Source organism: Sinocyclocheilus rhinocerous, unplaced genomic scaffold (genome assembly GCF_001515625.1).
Source record: "Sinocyclocheilus rhinocerous isolate Xijiao unplaced genomic scaffold, SAMN03320098_v1.1 scaffold69, whole genome shotgun sequence".
NCBI lineage: Eukaryota > Metazoa > Chordata > Actinopteri > Cypriniformes > Cyprinidae > Sinocyclocheilus > Sinocyclocheilus rhinocerous.
Genome location: NW_015667272.1, coordinates 241,429 through 262,044, shown reverse-complemented (window position 1 = coordinate 262,044; position 20,616 = coordinate 241,429). Strand labels below are relative to the sequence as shown.

General features: G+C 35.6%; 1 protein-coding gene across 2 annotated transcripts in view; it reads right to left on the bottom strand.

The window, feature by feature from the left end:
• The window catches only part of LOC107733504 (serine/threonine-protein phosphatase 2B catalytic subunit alpha isoform-like), a 57,047-nt gene extending 40,885 nt beyond the window's left edge, over positions 1-16,162 (bottom strand). For both annotated transcript variants that reach the window (XM_016545148.1, XM_016545149.1), the window contains exon 1: positions 15,765-16,162. In XM_016545148.1, the coding sequence (XP_016400634.1) occupies positions 15,765-15,819 (55 nt within the window). In that variant the 5' untranslated portion in view covers positions 15,820-16,162. The remainder of the gene's footprint in view (positions 1-15,764) is intronic.
• Between the last annotated feature and the right edge of the window lie 4,454 nt (positions 16,163-20,616).

Sequence of the window (20,616 nt, the reverse complement as noted above, 5' to 3'; positions counted from 1 at the left end):
TCTAGATACTGAATATTTTCAGGTGAAATCATGATTTAAACAGGTACAACACTTATTCACACGCAATCGCTCTCTCAATAATGCATTCAAACAAATGTAATCTTACAGTGCTACTTCATCTGTATCCGATTTCGAATGAGCAGAAATCTGTAAGAAATGCATCGATCCGTAGGTAAAATAACTGACGAAAACGTACTGTTATTTTCATCACAAACAAAATTTGCACTGCAAAAAGCAGCAATTATACCTTTTAACACTGACACTGACACTGTAACAGTCTGTCACAGGCAATTCTAGTTGCATTTTTCATCAATTAATTTCTTTAATTAATCAGTTGATACAATGCACTTATTGTGTACATGATTTTACATTGTACTTATATTTTAAAAAATACCTGCATGTACTTACATCTGTAATTAATTTCTGTAATTAAATTTATAATTACACTGTTGACCAATCCCTTACACCTTAAACCACCCTTAAACCTACCCATACCATAAAACCTGTCCCTAACCATACCCGTATCCCACCTTAATAGCAGCAAAAGTGTTTTGCAATACAATATGAACACAATAAGTACATTGTAAGTACATAGTACTGACGTAAGTGTTAAGGCAACCTAATATAAAGTGGGATCCAGTAATTAAATTGACATACTTTAAAGTAAATTTGCTGAGGGCCGCCCCCTGGTTGAGAAACACTACTGTAGAGGAATATAAATGCGCATACAAAATAACATACAGATGCTTATTTCTGAAACTGTTTACTTCACTAATGCTAATGCTATCCAGTTTATCATGAGCTAAAATAAACCAATTTCTAGTTTGGTATTGATTTAGGGCCCCTTGGCTATTTGATGGGTCTGGAGGAGAGTAAATAAAACAAAAAATGAGAAAGCACTCAGATTTATGGTTTTTGCTTCTCAATGTGAAGAAGCAAATGTGTGTGAACAGTGACAGCATTTCAACAAGTTTTTGGCACTTTTCTGACTCAGTGTGAGAGTCCACCAAAAGACGTCACGGCACAGTCAGACGAAGAGAGCGAGCGAGAGAGAGAAAGACAGACAGACAACGCAGAACATAATGCCTCTTCCACAAGAACATAATGTCCCTATTTGTCCCCATCTTCGCCTTCTCCCAATTCTCTAGAGGGCTGAGATGCACTCGCACAGCATCCTGAAAGACAGAAAGATGACGAGATAGACAAGCACTTTGTGTAAATATGAACAATAATGAGATGCTCCAGAGCACAACATGTGGCCTATCGGAGTGAGAAGAAACTTAATAGGAAGAATAGACAAGAGAGAAACAGGAGAACGTGTGAAATGCCTGATGAACAACAGTCTCAGTAGGGAGGAATGGAGAGCAAATGAATAGAGAGAGAGAGAATGGTTCAAGGGTGAGATGGAAAACAGCAGCTTGGCTCTTCACAAGATGTTGGACTGTGGTGCATGTTGCTGAGCAACAGCCGGTGACTACTGAAGTGTGGCCAGTTCAGACACAGTATACACTGTGATTTGGGATTAAATCTCCAATGTGCAGGTCTGCAGCAGCTCTGTCTTTCTCTACACACACCACAAACACTCTGAAATATTCTATTCTGCAGCTAATAAGCAGTAAACTACTGTATGCTTCAGCTAAAAAAAAAAAAAGGCAAGGCAAGCAGAAAGGAGAACTGCTCTTAATGGTTGTACCTCAGGGGTGTATAATTTACACATATTTACATATAAATAAAACAAGGTACACCTAGCATACTTATATAGAAGAGCATGTACAAAAATGAATCAAGAAGGAGCTGCAAACAGCAAAATTAGATATAGCTCGAATTAATTATGATAAAATGCACACTGCAGTGTTATTTTAGTATCACTGAGATACTATTATAATTTTTGAATGTTTGTCTTTATATATGTCTATATAGTTTTTATTCATTTTGATTTCAGCTTTAGTTTTTAGTTGAACTAAATGAAAAATGAGAAATGTTGCCATGGCAACTAGCAGAAATGATTTATTTTATTTCAGCTAACATTTATGTCATGTAACACATACGTTACTTTATGGTTTAAGTTAAGTGTAATAACCCCGGCACAATGCAAATTCAGATTATGCAGACATACACAATTCCTTGATCACTGATTCTAAAATAAGCACCTGTCATTTTTTTTCTTCTCTGTTTGCTTAATAAATGTAAGATATAAGCTCTGTTCCAAAACCTAGCGAAGGGCTTTGTTGTCTACGGGGCATCCTAATCGCATAAGTGCTCTACATAGTCAGCAACTCAGTGTGTCAAACACTGAAACACTAAAACACTGGCACATGAAGTCACAATGGATTTTAATAGAGTGTGATGTTAGCATGTTGGTATGTAATGATATGATTCTTTAAAAAAAATGAAATACATAGGACAATTCAGCATACACAGCCAATTTTTAATTAGTAACACACGCACACACACATATATATATATATATATATATTACTAAATAATTTACAAAGCTTCATGGGATTGTTATTCTTTCCTTCACTGAAGCTGTTTGCTTCAAATCAGTTTGTTATGAGTTTGTAATGTTGTGCTTTACCTTTTAGACGGCTGGTTTGTCTCATGGCTTATAACTCTGTAATGAAGGCTTTTTTACAATCTCTATGGGAAAAATACTTCCAGAACCAAGGCTGCTAAAAAGTAGGTGGCCACTATTGCACTCTATAGAACTGTTATAAAGCTGTTACATAGAGTGCATGTTGCAATAAAATATGAATATAGCTGAAAATCCTGCAGAAAAAAAAGCTTAAACCTTAAAGGGATAGTTTACACAGAAATGTCAAAAATTCTGTCATTAATTACTCAACCTCACATCGTTCCAAAGCCGTAAGACCTTCGTTCATCTTCGGAACACAAATTAAGATATTTTTGATGAAATCCGAGATCTTTCTGACCCTGCATGGACAGCAATGTAACTACTACGTTCAAGGCCCAGAAAGGTAGTAAAGGAGGACATCGTTAAAATAGTCCATGTGACATCAGTGGTTCAACCGTAATGTTATGAAGCTACTAGAATACTTTTTGTGCTCAAAGAAAACAAAAATAACAACTTTATTCAACAATTTCTTTTCTTTTTTCACTGAGTCACAGTGCGTTGTGGGATTTCAAACTACGCGAAAGATACAAACAAAGCTATTTTTACGCTCAAAATTGCACAGGATATATGGTGCCTTAAATGCTGTCTAGTTAGGCACTAGGCAGCTCAGCAGGTTTTGAAACAGACATGCAGAAGTAACCTTGTCTAGTCCTTTATTTTCTCACAATGTCATTCAAGCTTCACTTTCATTAGAAGGGAAATCTTGTCTGTGTATCACCCTCCGTGACTCTACATTCCTCTATAGATATGTCTATTGTGGTTTCGCTTCATCTTAACAAGAACTGTTACGGTTGCCTGTCTTCATGACTGTCTCACATTGTGCAATCGACGGCTCTATTACACCAAACAGGTTCTCTCTTCCTCTCTCTCTCTCCTCATTTGCTCCTGAGGGAAAGCTCTGGATGCCTGTGACTGACAGTAAACCTTTAGCTGAAACCTGAAGGATGTAAACACATAACATCCCTCCCGTGTGTTAGACCATAATATGGGAATAACCCCTACTTGTGTGTGGCAGAAAATGCACAATCGTTACGGTTGTCTCTCTTACACAGTTCAAGCATTACCAACAAGCACACCTGGCACCGTAACAGTGTCTATGCCTGTCAATGTCCTCATCGTGTTAACAGAAGAGCTTCAGCCTTAGGCCGAGACCGCAAACAACTGTGCTAATGCTACCAGAGATGACGCGTCAAATACATGCCGAATTGTCACTGCATGCAACATATGCGTGACTATTTAAATAACTCACTGATCCAGAATCATTTAAAATAATTTGCATATGCTGACAGAACAAGCCTCATAATATGGACCAAAACCATAAAAATGAGTGTGTATGTGTACACACACACACACACACACACACACACACACTGAATATAATGAGCATAAAGTACAGGGAAAGTCAAATTCTACATAGACAGTAAAAGCATGACATTGTATTTTCAGAATTCAAGTATGTCAAAGAGTTAACATTTAGATTTATTTAAAATAATTAGATTTTGGTATTCTCTGCATAACCTTGATGAAAGGGGACATGCACATGTTAATATGACATTTAAAATCTAAACAGTCCCATATGTCAAAATATATATATTTTTGTGACAAAAATATATATTAGATATATGCCAAATATATGTTGTAAACAGTGAAGCTCAATGAAATATATTACTGAAATAGAATATATATAGTATTTTTTTTTAACATCGAAAAGTATGTTCTTTGCTGAATTTTATTCAAATGTGTTAAATTTATACGTGTTATAGATAACAAATTAAATTTTTCACATTTTTTTGTATATTTTGAAATACATTTAAAAATACATTTTAAAATACTTTTTTTTGCTGTATGGGGTTTTAAACACTCTCAAATAATGTGATTAAATTCTGTATATTCACATATTTGGAACTCCAATAGATGCTATATTTAGTAAGGTAAGGTAGCATAACATCCTTTGCAGAGAATGGAATCCCAAAATGCACTGCAACAAGCTAAGATGGTGGACAAAAAAGTACTAAATACTGAAAAGCGTCAATAAAATAGTTCCTTGTAGTTATTTTACCAAATACATGTTGTGTGCTATGTATTTTTATGCTTATTAGGGTACTAGGTTAGCAACATGCTAACATCAAACTGTACTGAAATCAACTGATGTATTGCATTAAATCAGTTATGACCTTTTATGTATGAAGTCGTCTATGTGGCACTAAGGCAGCTAAGCAGATTTTGTAATTGAGTTTGTGTTTATGAGTTACAATAAAACTGAATGACAGATCTTTTCTTCTGTATTTTGCAGAATATTCGAATGTAGCAAATTATCAGAAAACAAAAACAGTGCATTCGTATAGGTGTACTTCCATACTATATACTGTAGCAGGCAAAAACACTTTATTGGGGCCACGAATGAGGATTTACGAATGGCACTGACACTGGTAGGACAGCAATAACATGGCAGATGTACGTCCAAATTTCAAACATACTACTCATATTCATACTGTATCATACTACTTTTTTATACAGTCATGCAGTAAGTACATTTTCAAACCAAATGTAGTACCTACTCAATCTCCTGGTGAACTGAGAGCTTTCATTATTCATTTTGCTCATGACTTTGTTACAATAATTTATGACTTTATTTAGTCAAATTATTCACTTTTCACCATTACCTATTGTCCACGTTTTGGCCTAATATAATGTACACTACAGACTAACAATGTATCTGTCACCGGCGCACGACAAGCCGCTAACGTCGCACAGCGGATCTTTTATCAGTGTACCATTTTAGGTGTTTCAGAGGTGGTGGAAAGCTGTGGAGCTTGTTAAAAAGAACAGAGAGAAGTGGACATGTTGACAGGACATTATTAATAACTGAAGAAACTGGATTACATAACAGCCTCCACAGTGTCGACCACATTAACTCTAGAGGGATCAACTGCACGGCGTGAAGCAGCGCAGCTAGGAATCACTTTGGACTAGCGATTCAGACTATCGCCCTCCGGTCCAGGCGCCATTGTGTCCGACTTCTGGTGTTGTTTGGATTACAAAAAATAATACTTATGACTAAACAGATCTGGCAACCAGAATTGGGAGCACTTGTTTTATGAGACTCGACTCAAAACATGAGCACCGCTTGTGTCGAAATGTGTCAGTGGTTCCCGCAACATGCACAAACCCAGAATGTGCCGAGCCCTTACGTGTTTATGGGCTGTGGCAGTGTGGCAGCTTGCCGGCCTGAGCACAACCCATGCATGAAAAGCCAATATGCTGGAGAAGGGAGAGATGAAAGAGATGGAGTTAGTGTGGCAGCCCGGCCCTCCTGACTGGTATTAGAATGGGGGGCAGGGGAATACAGTATATATCCAAATAAAATCAACGCAGTGCTACCCTTCACTCTGAAACATGCAGCGCATATACTTATTTGCTGGCAAACCATCAAAATAAAGGCTCTGTGGTTTAACATTTGAAAATGAACACATAAATATTAGTATTGTAATTTTACAGTGTTATATAAAAGAAAATGTATTTTTCTGTATTAGTGTAATAAAAATAATAAAAACTGCAATACATGTCACTTTTTTAATCATTTGAAATGTGCTGCGACTTAAATTCCAAAGCGACTTAAATAATTCAATTAATTTAGTGTGGCAGCCTGGCCCTCCTGACTGGTATTAGAATGGGGGGCAGGGGAATACAGTATATATCCAAATAAAATCAAGTGCGTGCTACCCTTCACTCTGAAACATGCAGCGCATATACTTATTTGCTGGCAAACCATCAAAATAAAGGCTCTGTGGTTTAACGTTTGAAAATGAACACATAAATATTAGTATTGTAATTTTACAGTGTAATATAAAAAAATATATATTTTTCTGTATTAGTGTAATAAAAATAATAAAAACTGCAATACATGTCACTTTTTTAATCATTTGAAATGTGCTGCGACTTAAATTCCAAAGCGACTTAAATAATTCAATTAATGCCAAGCACGCACATATTTGGATTTGTGTCGAATGAAAGTTTAATTCAATCCGAGTTGTTTTCTCTCAATAATGTTATTTTGACCTGGTGCGACAAGTGTGACTTATTTTCTCGAAAATACTGTGAATGCTTGTTTGTTTATTTTAATAAAGCATTATTGCAATATATTTCTTATTTTGTTTATTTTTATTTAATAATAATCACAATAAAAAAAATAATTTTTTTCATATTTTTATTTTCTAAACATTCACTATACATTTCTATACATTCCCTACAAAATCACTCTGATCATTCTACAAAAATTTATTCTTTCCAAATATAGCTTTTATATGGAAGCCCGTTTCCGCCACTGGATAAAAAATAAAAAAGTTAATTGCGACTCACATCTCGCAATTCTGACTTTTTTTTTTTTTGCAATTGCGAGTTTATATCCCGCTATTCAGACTTTATAACTCAACTCAATTGCGAGTTTATGCAATTCTCCGGAAAAAAAATGTCAGAATTGCGAGTTTACATCAGGCAATTGTGAGAAAAAAAAATCAGAATTGTGAGATGTAAACTCGCAATTGTGAAAAAAAAGTCTAAATTGTGAGATAAAAACTCGCAATTACCTTTTTTATTTTTTATTCAGTGGCAGAAACGGGCTTCCATGCTTTTATATATTTATATATATTACTTCGTACTTTTATACAAATTTCATATAGCAGACAGTATGATTGAGCAAAATAACAAAAAAACTATTATCAATGTCAATTTTTTCAATATCATCCAATGTTCAATATATATATATATATAGGTTGGGTGACAAATTACAAGAAACTATGAGAGGAAGAGGAGGGAACTTGGCATGACGCAAGCCAGGTTCAAACAATGCGACATGATATGACTAACACAACTTAATAGAGCAGACCAGGGCTTTTGAAATTAACTGTCAAAGGTGATCCAATATACCCTAAGAAATATTCACTGAAAGCAAACAGTGTGACAACTAGCCCCATCCCTATGTCTGTCGAAGCATGTATGCTAATTGCTAGGCTACAGCCCTGTCTAGAACATTAAGAGATTGATTCAACAACATAAAGAGATATAGTTCACCCCAAAACGAAAATACTGTAATCATTTACTCACGCAGCACGCTCAAGTTGTTTCAAACCTGTTTGAGTTTTGAGTTTTTGAACACAAAAGAAGATATTTTGAAGAATGTTGGTAACCAAACAGTTGACGGTAGCCATTGACTTCCATAGTATGGGGAAAAAAAGGCATGACGCAAGTCAGGTTCAAACAATGCGACATGATATGACTGCCACAACTTAATAGAGCAGACCAGGGCTTTTGAAATTAACTGTCAAAGGTGAACCAATATACCCTAAGAAATATTCACTGAAAGCAAACAGTGTGACAACTAGCCCCAGTCTTCCCTATGTCGAAGCATGTATGCTAATTGCTAGGCTACAGCCCTGTCTAGAACATTAAGAGATTGATTCAACAACATAAAGAGATATAGTTCACCCCAAAACGAAAATACTGTAATCATTTACTCACGCAGCACGCTCAAGTTGTTTCAAACCTGTTTGAGTTTTGAGTTTTTGAACACAAAAGAAGATATTTTGAAGAATGTTGGTAACCAAACAGTTGACGGTAGCCATTGACTTCCATAGTATGGGGAAAAAAATACAGTGGAAGTCGATGACTACCATCAACTGCTTTGGTTACCAACATTCAAATTATCTTCTTTTTTTGCTCATCAGAACTAAGAAACTCATACAGACACAACTTGAGGGTGAGTAAATGATGACAGAATTTCCATTTTTGGGTGAATGATCCCTTTTGATGAAAGAGTGACAGCATTAGTGATGTTTGATGTGTGTGAAGCTTTGTGTTTGTTGAAGCAGGACTGCTATAATAAGCAGACACTTCATCTACAGACCTGTCATGTATTTGTGCAATTTACAAGTGTTCTCATGCGTGGCTCTCCTTCTGTCTCTTTCCTATCGTCTTATTTCTCTCCCCCTCTCTATCAGGTCCTGCCTGTCTACTTCAGCCTTCATCTGTCACTTTCTCCTCACGTTCATCATATTCTCTTTTGTTGCCCTCCAGATCCTTTGTCCACTTTTCTCCATGGAAACTTCTTTATGCCTTACACCTCTCCAGCCTTCTCACTCACACACATCCCCCGTTCCCTTTTTCTGTTTCCCCTGGCTAAATACTTATTCACACCCAGCACAAAAACAAAAATGCAAAACGATTTGCAGTCAAAACGTATATGCAAATATTAAAACAAATGTAAACAATTATTTGTTAGAATTAAGTGACAAACAAATACTTTCTGATGGAATAGGTGGTGCTGAACAGTACAACAGATGACGCACACATCTGTCAGCATAAGGATGTCAATACAGAGTTTAATTTAATTATTCACTTACTTACTTAACTAGATAAGTCTAATGCATTTGCCTAATTTTCATAAATTATTTCAATGTATTATGTGTAATGTGTGTATATCTATCTCTCTCTCTCTATATATATATATATATATATACACACACACACACACACGCACACACATATACATAAATATATATTTTTTTATTATTTATAAATTACATTTTAATGATATTTTTATATGATTTATTTTCAAAATCTGTATTAAAAATTTAATTATGTTTTTTTTTTCTGGTAGTGGACAAAGACAACAGCATAACCAATGTACTTGTATACTTTGAAAATAAATCATATGTAAATATAATTACCAAAAGTAATTTATAAAAAAAAAAAAAAAGTACGTATTACATATATAAGTACTTTTTATTATTATGTATTAATTACTTTTGCTATTATTTAAATTATATTTTTATAAGACTTATTTTCAAATTCTGTATTTAAAAGAAAATATTTCAAACATGTATTTTTTTCTGGTTGAGTACAAAGACAATTAACATCATAACCATATGTAACAGACTGTGCAGCAGCGACTTGGGAAACATGATCAAAAGCTAATATCTTATTGGCCAATAAAAAAAAAAAATGCGTTAGATTTGTCGGCAGATGAATATTCACACCCAGATATTCACAGGCCCATAGAAACCTAGTGTTTTTATTCAACATTTGTCCTCTGACTGAATATTTGCAGGGAATATTCACACTGGTGTGAATAGGCCTTAAGATTGTTCATCCTCTCTTTCATCTTTTCTTCTTCGTTCCCTCATCTCCCTCGTCTTCTCCATCTCATCAGCAGACCTCGGGGAAGTATTGTTATGTAAGAGAGCCATGTGAACTGAAACAGTGCTGCAAACCAATGCTTAAATAATTCACCCACACTACTATATAAAGCCTGCATGTACATATCAGTCAAGCGGATCCCCAGCATCCATCTCGCTCCCCTCAGTCCTGTCAGTAATTACTCCACCTTACCATCTACCCTCGTTATTTTTAGGCGTCCTTGTTACAGTGTAATTATATATTTAAGTACTGAGTAATATTAATTAACTAAATGTACTTACTATATGGTTAGGGCTAGGATTAGGGGTTGGTTTATTGTTATTATAGTATTTATAATTATAATTTATTGTTATTATAATAGTAAATACATGTAACATGTGTAACAAGGACACCTTAAAATAAAGTGTTAGCAATTTTTTCATTGTTAGTTCATGTTAAATAATATAGTTAACTAAGGTTAACCAAGGAAGTTTGTTGTGAAGTGTTACCCATTTTAATATACGGCACAGAAATGTATTTATTACGAGATTTGGTACATTTCGTAAATTATTAGTGCATTAAAGATTAGCTTTAAGTGATGGCAATGGTGGTCTAAATTTAAAAGTAGAGGAAATGTATGCACAATGAAATATCCAATATTGCTGAATACCAATCAATTAAATATCGGCCAATAACTGATATGGTACTGATTTATAGCGCATCTTCAGTGAGTTTCTTTCAAGCCACCAACTTTTTTTTCTCACAAAATGAAACAAACCAATTTGTTATTTTAGTTTGCCACACAATGACAAGCAAACAACAGCACATCTTACTTGGCAACATTCCTTACTAGTTTGTAAGTATGACAATGCCAGGCCAACAGCATTGCAACAACAGTAATTGTAGTAATCTTCATGTGTCCTAATCAGAACATGACCCAGAGAACCATCACCGCTAGGTGACTCACCTTTCCAAGTGTCCTGTTTATATCCTGACAATACCTCTTGAGCCCCTTGTGGCTCGCCAAGCCCCATCAGAACTAACACAGTTAATGCCCTAGAATTGGGCTCAGTAAAGTAGGCCGTTCTAAGCCTGGCATGAAGGCACCCCAGAGCAGTGAGTGGGCTAGTGGCATCTACACATCAGAATTCAGCGGCTGATGCAAAACTTGACCTTCCTCCTCTGGGCTTTAAAACCAGGCGCTGATTGACATGTTGTATTTTTAAAGAGCACTAACTGCACTAAACTATCACTTTACCTATCATATCCTCCCCAGAAACACCTATGTAAACATCTATGTCAATGTTTAGTATATCAGCAACCTACTGTGCCAGATTATATGTATTAATTTGTTCAAAATGCGCTCAGTTGACTCACTCACTCTCAGTAGACGTTCATATAGAGACCTGCTGTGTAGTCAGTTGTGTTAGGCTGTGTAACTGTGCAATGATAGTATCACTGTAACAGTATTTTGAAATACTAATAAATACAGTAATATCGCAACTGCAGTTGTGTGCCCTTTCGACACATTTGTATATAAACCAACAATAACAAAGTGCAGAAAAATGCCTTGTGTGATCAATATACAGTATAAATGAACTGTATTCAGTTTGGTTTGTTTTAGAGGGGTCTGGGTTTGTTTGGAGCGTTCACAAAATTTTGTCCTGAGTCCCCTAAAGTGGCCAATTTCGTGACATGTCACAGATTTTTGCATGAAACACAAACACATCAACATGCTGGATGGCAGGACCACACATGTAAAATATATACTCCTCATACTGTTATTGTTTTAATATATTATTAATTAATTGTTTTTGTAGATATCATTTAATATTATTCATCAAATATATTTATTATATGTGACCCTAGACCACAAAACCAGTCATAGGGGTCAATTTTATGAAATATTGCTTTCCATTGATGTAAGGTTTGTTAGGATTGGATAATATTTGGCCGAGATACAACTATTTGAAAATCTGGAATCTGAGAGTGCACGGTAGCAAATTTACAAAATATCTTCATGGAACATGATCTTAACTTAATATCCTACTGATTTTTGGCATAAAAGAAAAATCGATCATTTTGACCCATACAATGTATTGTTGGCTATTGCTACAAATATACCTGTGCTGCTTAAGATTAGGGTTGGGAATCGAAAATCGATTCCGATTCCAGAATCAGATACTTAAGGTCAGGAATCGGATACTTGTTGTCAAATTAAAATTTCGATTCCGCCTATCGATTGCTATGCGCTTTTTTTTTCTTCATCTGTGAGGACTGGACCTAGTGATCTGCCTCGTTCAAGAACGCTGATTCATCCAGTAATGAAACAAGTACATTTTGAGTGTGTCATTGAATCATTTATTCATAAATTACATGTGATTTTGTTTAGTTGTCTAATGTGTTTTCTTCAGAATCATGAGAGAACCACAACTTCCATTGGGAAAGAAGAAGAAGAAGAAGAAAAGAAAAACTCAATTTATCCAGAATCATGCAGTTCTATTTTGCACACAAACAGCTCTTAAAGAGTCCAGTTTTTATGTAACCTGTTGATTTTTATTCATGTTATTCAGCTCCAAAAAATGGTTTGTAAAAAAGAGACACATGATAAATGATTGATATCATTATTTAATCACATTGGAATCGAAACTGGGAATCGAAAAGAATCGGAATTGATAAGCAGAATTGGAATCAGAATTGATAAAATTCAAACGATACCCAACCCTACTTAAGATTGGTTTTGGTTTTGTGGTCCAGGGTCACATATTATATAAATATATAAATGTTATATAAAAATATGATAATAATATTACAAACTTATTTTTAGTTTTAGTTTAGGTGAAGCAATGTCTCCTTTCAGTTTTTAGCAAAAAAGCAAGACTCGAAATGGATTGCATTGCAATTATTAATCAGAACTATATTATTATTATAAAGCAACTGCTGTGTGTAAAAGATGCAGTCCTTATAAATATTTTTATTATATATAAAACAATAACAATTTATTATATAAATTTATTATATTAACAACATATATTATATTTGTTGTAGTCATTCAAGAAAATTTAATTTTTTAAAATATTTTAATATTATTTGTTTGTGTTTTGTTTCAGTTTAATTTGTTTTAATTATGAAAGAAGTTTGTGTAATTTTGTAATCGTCATAAAGGGTGTGGTAATGAATGAACGGCAATACACCGGAAGAAATGGAGTGGGTCAGACACAGTTTTTGACCACTTCATACGTTTTTGTATGTGGAAAATCCCTTATTGAATTTTAATTAATGTATATTATTATAATTATACGAATTATACGAAGATAATAATAATAATAGTCGTGTCAATTGTACAGAATACAACCACAGAATAGCCACAACATTGAGCTATAAGAAAGACACGAATGAAGCATCACGACATCCCTAGTCTGTTCATTTCACCAGTGCAAATCTGTGAATGGTTTTCTGCCTTCATACCAGGATCATTAAGACAGGTTCATATGCAAGCTGGAAACGAGTATGAGAATGTTAACAGTGTGGCTACAATATAATGATTTCGCATACAAAGAGTGATGCTCAGTACAGCTCCCATGAGACGAGGCGATAAACCAGCATATCAAAACACTAAATAGAAAGCGCCATAAAATCCATTATGCCAGTGCAGGAATGAAAGGCCTAACTCTAGTTGCACTTAGTAAATGAGACTCTGCAAATGATACACCATGCAGTGTTTTATGAAATCCTGCTTTGCTGCTGTGGGGATTCTATGCAGAGACAAATTCTTTGTTTGTCTCCTGCATTTGGCGCTGCACACTGCTAAAGATGAATGCTTAGCTAACCTCATCACTAGGATTTTAGATGTGGTTATTTATTGATGCATTTTGTTGATGATAAAAGCCCTCAATTATACATAAGGGGGGAGAGGAGACAGAGGTAGTTCAGAGAATGGCATTACGGGTCAAATCTACCAGATCTAAAGTACCTCTATGAGGTAGCCGGTGCGTTGGAGGGGGGTCACTACTGTGACTCATTACGTGTGGCAGTGACTAATGCAACCTTAACTTTTAGAGAGGTCAGATGACTTATATCAAAGCCTGAGTTATAATGGGCCTTGTCATAAGATTCAGCATTCAAAGGCAGATACAAATCAAATGTTCTGCCAAAAAATGTGAATGTCAACAAATCAGGACTGAAATGATCCTCAGGTGCGATTATGCACAACATTCATACCGTAAATCAGCCTAACATCTGCTTTTTGTGATAATCATATGGGATTTAAACAGTAAATGATGACAGATTTTTCATTTTTGGGTGAACTACGTCTTTGACACAAAGGGTGTTTTAAATGCTAATACTATTTATTGAATCAACACAGTAGAAAACACATTTAAATGCGGCCGCATTAGCATGCAAATTGAGATATCCTGGAAATTGTTTCAAAAGTTCACAAGCCCACAGATTTTTGCAATTCAAATCAATCAGCTAGACTGAAGTGTTAATTTGTGTAAAAAAACAAGAAAAAGATTAACATTGGTGGGGGTTTACTGTTTTTTTTAAGGAGGCTGAATACCTACAGAGTCTGCAATTCATACACATATCTACAAGAATATACTGCATCTGTTATTATTATCACAAATTATACATCGCTGGACCAAAAAGACAAAAGTAGCAACCCTGAGAGGAGAAGGGAGAATCTATGAAAGTGCAAATGTGAAAACGTGACCCATTAGCTGCCATCAAAGAGTCAGAATGCATCAATGAAAGCCAACAGCTCAAAAATTGAACTAATTTAAAATAAATTATGTTTCTATTAAAATGCTGAAGCTGTTTCCTGTTTGTTACCTTCAAGGACAGAAAGGTACACTAAGTAAATTGTTGTTTACATTTATCTGCTCCAATTCATCCAAATAATACTAGTGGTTCTGGACTGTATATACTGACACCTATTGGCCTGGATGCATTAAATTTGCTCACTCACTGCTGACACCACTGAATCTGTTTGTGCATGTTTTGTTCTGTTTTTCCATGTTTCTCTATATTTCCTATTTTGTGACTTAGGTTGTCATTTTGTTTTTGTTTTCTCATTCATCTGGTGTGTCACACCATGGCACTGTTTTTATGTTGTGTCCGTGGTTATTAGAATGTACGTTTATATTTATGCTTTGTAAAAAAAATATTATTTTATCAGTAACACGATCAATTGTATCACACGGCTGGTCACGTGATCCAAACATAGCAGCGCCCAAGAAGGTGCGACCCGCTCTATGTAATAAAAACAGCTTTTTGTTATAATAATACTGATATGACTATTGACACCTCATGAGTGTGTATCCATTATTTCAATACTATTTCACTATGAAAGTGCTATTAATGTTAAACCGTTTTTTAAGCAAAAAAAAAAAAGACCTAGTTCACCTTCAATTAACCTAAGTCTAGTTTCTATATAAGACCGAGACGCTTATATTCAGTCTCAGTGATCTATGCTTTTATGTTCCTACATGTGAATATTAATGTGCGCTACGTGACCAGTAAATGTGCGAAAATCAATCAGACGCAACGGGGGCGTGACAGTTTCCATCTCGAATGATTTACGTTCAGACTGGAGGCTTCCCTCGAGAAAGCAAACAGCTAAACATGAACTGAAAACCCTATTGCATGATTGTCTCTGAAGAATACAGGAAGGGCTGCGTGATGCCACCTAAATCCTGCTGCATCACCGCCTCCACTGGATCTGCCTCGTTTAACACATCTCCCTCTGCCAGCCCGTGACTCAAGTTACCACCAGTCCATAGCAGAGAAAATCATCGCTATCTCAAAAACGTTCAGTCCTAAAGATGAACTGACTACATTAATAAACGCAATCGATACGTCTTAATTAGCTGTGACAATCTTTTAACAATTATTGCGTAAATAATGGCACAAAATAAAGATGCAGGTAGAAGAGAGGGAGGAAATGTAGACTTACATTTCACTATCCGATCGGTGGAGTTCAAGACCATGTCAGCGTTAGACATCTTCATGGGCAGTGGATCTCTCCAGTCGAATGTGTTTCTCCCTCCTCGCAGAAGAAGCGCTTTATTCTCGGCGTGTTTTCGCGGTGGAGAGATGCGGTTGGTGCAGTGGCATCACTCGGATGCGTCTCCTCCGTGTCTCACCGCCGGATGCTGCTGCTGCTGCTGCTGCCTATAGAGAGGGTGGAGGAGGACGATGCTGCTGCTGCTGCTGAGACTGAGACTGTCGTGAGGGGGAGGATGGAGCTGATGGGGTGGGGGCGGTGGAGAAAAGGGAGAGAGAGAGAGCTCGCTCGGGAGATCCTTTCAGCGCGTTGCACCACCCCGACATGGCGAAGCGGGGAACTCCCACGCACCCGTGTGAAGGGCCTGGTGATGCTGCCATCAGGTGGAGGTAAAGGGCTTTCCCGAAAACGCGCCGCTCGCTCATGGCCATGACTGATAATCAAGTTGAAATGCCACTCAGGTCTGTAAGAATGTATCACGCTTGTGGCATCTTCGCCCTGCCAGATTCTTAAACGGGAGTTATGAATATTTATGATCTCAATAATGACACTTTAATAAAAACGGAGAATTTGGAATTAGCCAAAATCTTCATCAAAAAGTCATTAAACAAATGTGCAGAATAGTTTACAGTAGACTAGTTACAATGGCTGTAGTAAATATTGTATCTTTAAATAAGTCTTTAAACATGTGTAAACTTTTTTTTATTGTATGTTTATTACTAAAACTATTTATTTAGTGTAAGCCTATTGCCTGTATGCACAAAGTAAATAATTAATGTAGCTTCATTTTCCTTTGAAAAATAAAGTAAGGGATTACTCTTCATTTTCTGTAATTTAATTAGTTACTTCTGATGCAATTGCATGAAATACTGTATTGAATATAGAACAATTATAAAACAATACTTGACTTTACATTAAAATGTAACGTCTAATGTTAAAATGTAGCTTGTGTTTTTAATGTAACCTTCTGCCTTTAAATACTTTGGTAAATTCAAGAATAGTTTTATATATTGTACATTTTTTATTTATATTATACAATTTTATATTATTTATTTAAAAGAACTAAAAGCAGAATTAATTTGAAAATTAATTAAAAGCAGTTTCATGTTGTAACTGGTCGAGGTTGATATGGGATTTGGCAAGTAAGTAATAAGTAATGCAATACTTTAAAGATAATTTTAAGTGCCCAAAACCCCTTTTAAACTGGCCAACAGACCAGTTAAGACCAAGCAAACCAGCTTGATTTGATAAATAATACCATTTATTACAGTTAGTGGTACTTCACATAAAACGGTGATAACTGGGTATTAGACAAAATTGGCATAAAAAGTCAACAGTTGAACAACAAAGGCTGATGGTAATGTGAGAATATGATAATCAGTTTAGTTCTATTTATTCTGTTATGTTGAATAATATTCATGCTTTATCATCTCCCAGTTGATTTGAGGAAACCCATATTCTCAATTGGACAACTCTTGGGTGCATCTAATGTAACAGTCAAACGCCAGTAGCTTTATTTTATATTGCAGTGTTAAAAGATATATAGTTGCCCCTGCGAAACCGGACATCTTTCTCTATTCGCTCTCTGGCATTTCTTTTTTCGGGCAGTCTTCTGGGGCACTCCTGCGGTGCTAGTCATGTATGCAGCTGGAGTGGGAAGCAGTGGGCAGAGTAAAACTAATACCAACCCCTCCCTCTCTCTCTCACTCTCCCAGGAAAATGCCTCTGCCTCGTCTCACGCAGAGCGAACGCAACAAAGATCTGAGTGTGGCCGTAGCCCCGGGGCAAGCGCGCCCACCACAGCCTCTCCTGTGTCACGCATTGCTGCTCCCTACCAGAGCACTCTTTCTCTTTCAGGCAATGTTCAGCCAAACAGGCAACTCAGAATTTTCTATTTTGCCGTCACTTTTAGGACACACATTTGGTATTTCTTTTAAACATCTAGTTAAAGAAATTTTCACTCAAAAATGAAAATTTTGTCATCATGTACTCGCCCTCAAGCTGTTCCAAACCTATATGAATTTCTTTCTTCTTCTGAACACGAACCATATTTTGAAGAATTTCGGTGACCAAACAGTTTCTGGTCCCCACTGACTTCCATAGTATGGAGAGAAAAAAAATACTATGGAAGTCAGTGGCTACCAGCAACTGTTTGGTTACCCGCATTCTTCAAAATGCATTACCAGTCGACGCTGATAGCCTTGTGGGCAGGGCGCCGTTACACTACGGGCGTTCAGAGTTCAAATCCTGGCTCGAGGACTTTTCCCGATCCCGCCCCCTCTCTCTTTCTCCCACTTTGCATCCTGTTACTTCTATACCAATAAAGTAAAAAAAAATTGCCAAAATGCATTACCAAATAGTTTCTGGTCCTTATTGACTTGGAGGTAAAAAAACTATGGAATTAAATGGCTAACAGCAACTGTTTGGTTACCAAACGGGCGTTCAGAGTTCAAATCCTGGCTCGAGGACTTTTCCCGATCCCGCCCCCTCTCTCTTTCTCCCACTTTGCATCCTGTTACTTCTATACCAATAAAGTAAAAAAAAATTGCCAAAATGCATTACCAAATAGTTTCTGGTCCTCATTGACTTGGAGGTAAAAAATACTATGGAAGTAAATGGCTAACAGCAACTGTTTGGTTACCAACATTCTTGAAAATGCACTACCAAACAGTTTCTGGTCCCCATTGACTTCCATAGTATTTTTCCCCCATACTATGGAAGGTTCAACTGTTTGGTTACCAACATTCTTCAAAATGCATGACCAAATAGTTTCTGGTCCTTATTGACTTCTATAGTATGGAGGAAAAAATACTCTGGAAGTCAGAGGCTAACAGAAACTGTTTGGTTACCCACATTCTGCAAAATGCATTACCAAACAGTTTCTGGTCCCCATTGCCTTCCATAGTACTTTTTGTCATACTATGGAAGTCAGGAAGTCAGGGGGTGAACTATTCCTTTCCTTCCTGATCTCTAATGTGGATACTTGAAATTGGGAAATTTAGCAATAGGAATTAAAAGCATAACATTTTACAATACGATTCCATTTATTAACTGTTAACATTTATTAACATAAACCAACAATGAAAATGCTTCAAGTAATCTTAGTTAATGTTAATTTAAACATTTCTTAATGCATTATTGAAATCAAAAGTTATATCTGTTAATATTATTTACTGGACCTATAAGCTAACATGAAGTAACAATGAACGTTTGTATTTGTGAACTAACGTTACAAGGATTATTAGTTAATGTTATAGCACACTAACTAACGTTAACTAATGGGACCTTATTGTAGATTTTGTTGTTTGTTATAGATTTAGTTGTTTTTTTACATATTATCTGTTTAGGGTCTTAGGATTCTGACAAGGGGGTGTTAAATACTGCACATGCAGTACACAATTGTAAATGTATCACTTGTATTGGCATCACAAGGTTACTTTTAAAAGTATTTTTAAGACATTTTGTCAATGTGTCCAGCAGAAAATTTCCGCCATTGTTTAGTGCAGGTTAAAAATTTTTTTTGAATTTCTACTTTTAAAAAGTATATTCAGAATGTTTATTCCTAATATTGATTGGGATACAATTAAGTAAAGTGGATTTCCTGGGAAAGTTTGTTCTGTTGTGAGACAAACAAGAATTTCAGATTACATATTGATAGATGATGCATTATGCTGTATCAGCTCAGAATTCAGTGAAATTCAATGCTTTCAGAGAACAGAGCCCTGGTGCAAAGATCATCACTTTACAACTACTGCACATGCAAGTCAGCACTGCATTAATATTCTTCAAACATTCAATTTTCATTTTTCTTCTGACTACAGATTTCTGCGATTAATTCAACTTAAACAACTTAACATACTGTCTCTATTCAAAATGTGTTTTGTACATCAGCCTTAAGTGTTTCATATTTTAAACACTTTTAATATGTTTGAAATTTGATAGTTAAAGAAATATTCTGGGTTCAATACAGTTATAATCAATATACAGTACTTATGGCATAATGTTCATTACCAAAAACATTAAACTAATCCCTCATTTTCTTTACAAAAAAAAAATATTTGAGTTTCTCTGAGGCATTTACAATGGCCATACAGTAAATAGGATTTAAAAACAGAAATATGAAGCTTGTAATTTTGTAAAAGCATTTTATTACCTTTTCTGCTAGTACTTATTCTGTTATTAATTGGTGCATTATTTGAGCTGTAAAGTTGGTTAAATCATCTTTTTTACGGTCTTTTTAGGGGTTTAGTGTTATGGTGTTGTGTCTTCTTAGTGTCATAAAATTGTATATAACTTCAAACAAAAAAAAATTTTAAATTATTTTTAATGTTAAAATCATGTTAACATGCATATTACATTGGTCTACGTCTTGTGGCTGTACTATTAAAGTAGTAAGTAGTTTGGCTTTTACAAAAATTGGCCCCATCTATTTGTTTTACAAGTGCCTCACTATTGTCAACATTTTTGCTTTTTTAAAAGAAAAAGTGGAAATTTAAAAGTGAAAAATAGAACGGTATTTATTGTTTGAATTTCTTACAATTTACACAATTTCGTAGAAAAAGAACCCTCCCTGTCTTGTCAGCAAATTGTCAGTGTCCTTTGCTCTGCGATGTATTTGTTTACTGCATGAGAACATTTCTGTGTCCGAAATGGCCCCCATTCCCTTATATAGGACACTATTTAAGGGATTTGTAAACCATAGTGGACGTTATCGAGTGCACTCAATCAATCCTAGGGGCGATTCTGAACACAGTACATGTGTGGTGTGAGAGCGCCGTGGCTTGTCAGATGTAGCAACAGT